Below are 5,485 nucleotides of genomic sequence, written 5' to 3'. Positions count from 1 at the left end.
TGGAATTAGAGGTCTGAACACTACTGTAGTTCTGAAGTAGCTACAGATGTTGGAATTAAGAGGTCTGAACACTACTGTAGTTCTGAAGTAGCTACAGATGTTGGAATTAAGAGGTCTGTACACTACTGTTGTTCTGAAGTAGCTACAGATGTTGGAATTAGAGGTCTGTACACAACTGTAGTTCTGAAGTAGCTACATAAGTTGGAATTAGAGGTCTGTACACTAATGTAGTTCTGAAGTAGCTACAGAAGTTGGAATTAGAGGTCTGTACACTAATGTAGTTCTGAAGTAGCTACAGAAGTTGGAATTAGAAGTCTGTACACTACTATAGTTCTGAAGTAGCTACATAAGTTGGAATTAGAAGTCTGTACACTACTGTAGTTCTGAAGTACTACAGAATTTGGAATTATAGGTCTGTACACAACTGTAGTTCTGAAGTAGCTACAGATGTTGGAATTAGAGGTCTGTACACTAATGTAGTTCTGAAGTAGCTACAGAAGTGGAATTAGAGGTCTGTACACTACTGTAGTTCTGAAGTAGCTACAGAAGTTGGAATTAGAGGTCTGAACACTACTGTAGTTCTGAAGTAGCTACAGATGTTGGAATTTAGAGGTCTGTACACAACTGTAGTTCTGAAGTAGCTACAGATGTTGGAATTAGAGGTCTGTACACTAATGTAGTTCTGAAGCAGCTACAGAAGTTGGAATTACAAGTCTGTACACTACTGTAGTTCTGAAGTAGCTGCAGAAGTTGGAATTACAAGTCTGTACACTATTGTAGCTATGAACTAGCTACAGAAGTTGGAATTACAAGTCTGTACACTATTGTAGCTATGAACTAGCTACAGAAGCTGGAATTAGAGGTCTAATACTCCATTATCTTGTAAGAATTTCTTGAAAGCTTTTAGTAGTTTAAAGGACCTTTCCGATAATGAAACCAAAAAAACTTTACTACTCAACATTCAAAAGTATAAGTTAGTTGGCTTATAATACCTGTTAAATGTCTCCTTGTGATCACAGTTTCATTTATATGCAGTTCACCAATATCCAACACCTATATGCTGAGTGCTGACTGTGATAGTAATTTCTGGAGTAGACTCCTTGTTGTCTTCCAATGTTATTGCTATTTTCGGTGTAAAATGAGTTGACAGAGAAACACCGTACCTTTGTCGTTCGTGCACCTTAAATTACGTGTAGCATTAAAAATACTTTACATTAACTGAACTAACTAGTAAACGATTTTTATAAGTGCTAATGAAATTTGTTGTTAGTTATTTATCATGGGTTCTGCATGTATTAATGATATGTGTAAAAAAAAAACATATTGACTTGGATAGAATTAGCTATGAAATTAGAAAACACACAGTTTCACTTAATTCCTTAGGTGTAGAAAGTGAAACATTGTTTTAACATTATATGAAATGACAACGTAACTTGGAATACAAGAATGATAGCTTTTCGTAACAACACAGTTTTATTTTATTCTGTCTTTTATTTTACCAAAAATGTTTTCAACATTGGTAAAATTTCTATTTTACTCAAGCCTCATGTAGATTTCAGTGTCTTATTGTATTTTATTTTTATCAATTTGTTTCACAACCTTCTACATATTAATAAGCTATAATAGATCGACCATATCAAATATACAGCCACAAATGTTTTATTTTTCACCTTAGTAAGAAATAATATAAAAAAAATGTGGAAAGATAAGTACAAGTAAAATGATTTTTGGGAAATATTTTAAGTTTGAAATATCACATAAAAAAGAACAAATTGAAATTTTAGACACAGCTGATATCATATTGTAATTGGGTTTGTTGCTTTTTTTTTCGAAATTTTGTCCAAACTAGAAGAATGTTACTTCACTTGAAATATTGTTATACAACAGGCAGCCTCAAGTTTATTGAAAACTTCAAAGCAAGGCAGAAGCGAGTCAATTGAAAACTTCAAAGCAAGGCAGAAGCGAGTCAATTGAAAACTTCAAAGCAAGGCAGAAGCGAGTCAATTGAAAGCTTCAAACAAGGCAGAAGCGAGTCTGTTGAAAACTTCAAACAAGGCAGAAGCGAGTCTGTTGGAAACTTCAAACAAAGCAGCCCAGAGTCTGTTGACAACTTCACACAAGGCAGTCCAGAGTCTGTTGAAATCTCCAAACAACGGAGTCCAGAGTCTATTGACAACTTCAAACAAAGCAGACAAAAGTCTGTTGACAACTTTGAACAAGGCAGCTCAGAGTCTATCAACAACTTCAAACAAGGCAGTCCAGAGTCTGTTGACAACTTCATAAAACAACAACAACAACGCACTACAGGGGTTTATTCTGCAATTTTGTGTTACATTAAATGTTAAGATATGATAGCTATAAAACTTGGCTGATAAAAACAAGACGAAAGATCGAGCCATGAAAAGAAGGACCTGCCAAAAAATCGCCAGAAACAAAATAGAGTGATATAAATTCACATATTTTTATTATTCAATTCAAAGAGAATGTGCTGAAAATGTTTAGTTATGTTACTGTCCAGCTAGACAGAAAGACTCTGCGAGTCAGCCTTAAATTCAAAGTAACTTTCTCAGTTCTCCCCAAAAACAAAGCAGTTAAAACCTATAGATTATGTCAACCTTCTATTAAACAACGAAAACTTAAACATGAGCGTAAATACGAAGGAAGAGACTACTGTAAGTAAGGTATACTGTTATTATATTTATTATAATTACAATAAGCAGGAACGTTAGTTGATTTATAAGGTGATGGTACTCGGTGGTTTAAACGGAGTGCAACGAGGGGATAAAACTTTGGACCCTGCTTCTTGACGTCTTTTGTTCTCTAGATATTTAGCCTTGAGCTCTCCTAGTTCTCTCATCTCTTCCATCTCTTGTTCCTAAGAACAATAAAAACATACAAGAACATAACCCCATCTCGTCTGAAAGTACCAGGACAAGTAGGTGAACACAAAGAAAATGTATCACTTTTAAAGACAAATATCTATTGCTCACACTCATTCTGAAGTAGCTTTTGTATAGTCACAACTCTTTGTTCATTCACAAGGAAAGAATGTTTGAGGCTATCAAGCTTTCCTCTTGAGTTACAGCATGTTCACCTAACTGTGTTGTATTGAATTGTGACTTGTGTTTCCTTCTATAAGTTCTCAGCATCGCAGCTACGTCAACGATAGAGAATGTTAGTTTTATATTAATTTATGTGTTGGACACACTTTGCTTATCCGTAAACTTTTCTACCTTTTAATAAATTATTTCATATTATACAGAGTATGTAGACTATCGAATGGTTATATTATAGTGATCACAAATATGTTGATATGTTCTGTTATTGGATATACTATTGGGATTACAAATATGTTTATACGTTCTGTTTTTGGTTATACTATTGGGATTACAAATATGTTTATATGTTCTGTTATTGGATATACTATTGGGATTACAAATATGTTTATATGTTCTGTTATTGGATATACTATTGGGATTACAAATATGTTTATATGTTCTGTTATTGGATATACTATTGGGATTACAAATATGTTTATATGTTCTGTTTTTGGTTATATTATAGTGATCACAAATATGTTTACGTGTTTTGTTATTGGTTATACTATTGGGATTACAAATATGTTTATATGTTCTGTTATTGGATATACTATTGGGATTACAAATATGTTTATACGTTCTGTTTTTGTTTATACTATTGGGATTACAAATATGTTTATATGTTCTGTTTTTGGTTATATTATAGTGATCACAGATATGTTTATATGTTCTGTTTTTGGTTATATTATAGTGATCACAAATATGTTTACATGTTTTGTTTTGGGTTATATTATAGTGATCACAGATATGTTTATATGTTCTGTTTTTGGTTATATTATAGTGATCACAAATATATTTACATGTTTTGTTTTGGGTTATACTATTGGGATTAAAAATATGTTTATACGTTCTGTTTTTGGGTATATTATAGTGATCACAAATATGTTTATATGTTTTGTTATTGGTTATACTATCGGGATTACAAATATGTTTATACATTCTGTTTTTGGTTGTACTATTGGGATTACAAATATGTTTATACGTTCTGTTTTTGTTTGTACTATTCGGTTTACAAATATGTTTATATGTTCTGTTATTGGTTATATTACAATGATTATAAATATTGTTACAACAGTGGGGTCACGTGACGAGTATTCTAGAAGATTCGCTAGTGTGTTACGACAGCGGAGTCACGTGACGAATATTCTAGAATATTCGCTAGTGTGTTGCGACAGCGTTGCGTCAAATGACGCTGGTAGCACGTGTTGGGAGTCTTAGAAGTTTCTAGAACAGGCAGTATTATCGTATGTAAGTGCACTAGACAGTGAGAGAGACAGACGGAGTTGAACCATAGTGGAGACAAAGATAGAAACGGAGTCGAAGCAGTAGTGGAGACAGAGAGGAGGCAGAGAGAAAGAAAGACAGTGATTACGGTCGGCGGGAACTGAGGATAGCAGACACAGAGATCGGAACTATAGTTGGCAGGGACGGACAATTAAGTCTAAGCGCGATAGAAAGTGAGTGGATTGTTGTGAACTATAGTGTGTGTGTAACTGTGAAAATTAAGTATATTAAAAAGTTGCATTGAGGAAGAATAAACAAGTTTTATAAAGAAAGGACTTGTATCTTAGAAGAATTAACAAACAAACATACAGAGACGTAACAATATATTCTGCTGTAGGTTATATTACTGGGATTACAAATATGTTAATATGTTCTGAAGATTTAATCGTTAACTGGTTAAATTCCATTGTTAAGATGTGAACATTTTATATTAACTGATGCAAAATTATTTTACCCATTTTTAAGGAGAATAAAGAAACCTTTACATTAAAACTGTTTCAATCAGCTGTGGTTGTATTCAGAAATGTTGAATGATGAAGTTAATGAGTTTCATTAGATTGTGGTGATTCTATAAAATAATATGTACATAACAAGTTATAGTGCAGAAAGTATTGGTAAAAAATCTGTAAAGTAATCAAATAGAAAAATATTTATATTACATTACATTATTTTTATTAAACATAAACCTCATTTGTAATGAAGTAATTATAGAATGGTCTAATCTATGTCTTATACACTTCATGTTATATGGTAAAGTTCCATGTCTTATACACTTCTTGTTATATGGTGAAGTTCCATGTCTTATACACTTCTTGTTATATGGTAAAGTTCTATGTCTTATACACTTCATGTTATACAGTAAAGTTCCATGCCTTATACACTTCTTGTTATATGGTAAAGTTTCATGCCTTACACACTTCATGTTATATGGTAAAGTTCCATGTCTTATACACTTCATGTTATATGGTGAAGTTCCATGTCTTATACACTTCTTGTTATATGGTAAAGTTCCATGTCTTATACACTTCATGTTATACAGTAAAGTTCCATGCCTTATACACTTCTTGGTATATGGTAAAGTTCCATGCCTTATACACTTCATG

The 5,485-nt window shown here is 32.7% G+C and overlaps 1 protein-coding gene across 1 annotated transcript in view; it reads right to left on the bottom strand.

Annotated features, from left to right (window-relative positions):
* Window positions 1-2,709: 2,709 nt before the first annotated feature.
* The window catches only part of LOC111083198, a 22,575-nt gene continuing 19,799 nt past the window's right edge, over window positions 2,710-5,485 (bottom strand). The window contains exon 3 of the mRNA XM_022379516.1: window positions 2,710-2,875. Within this exon, the coding sequence (XP_022235224.1) occupies window positions 2,735-2,875 (141 nt within the window). The 3' untranslated portion in view covers window positions 2,710-2,734. The remainder of the gene's footprint in view (window positions 2,876-5,485) is intronic.

Source organism: Limulus polyphemus, unplaced genomic scaffold, assembly GCF_000517525.1.
Source record: "Limulus polyphemus unplaced genomic scaffold, Limulus_polyphemus-2.1.2 Scaffold8527, whole genome shotgun sequence".
Taxonomy (NCBI): domain Eukaryota; kingdom Metazoa; phylum Arthropoda; class Merostomata; order Xiphosura; family Limulidae; genus Limulus; species Limulus polyphemus.
The sequence above is the reverse complement of the archived record's forward strand: the minus strand, read 5'-3'. Positions and strand labels throughout refer to the sequence as shown.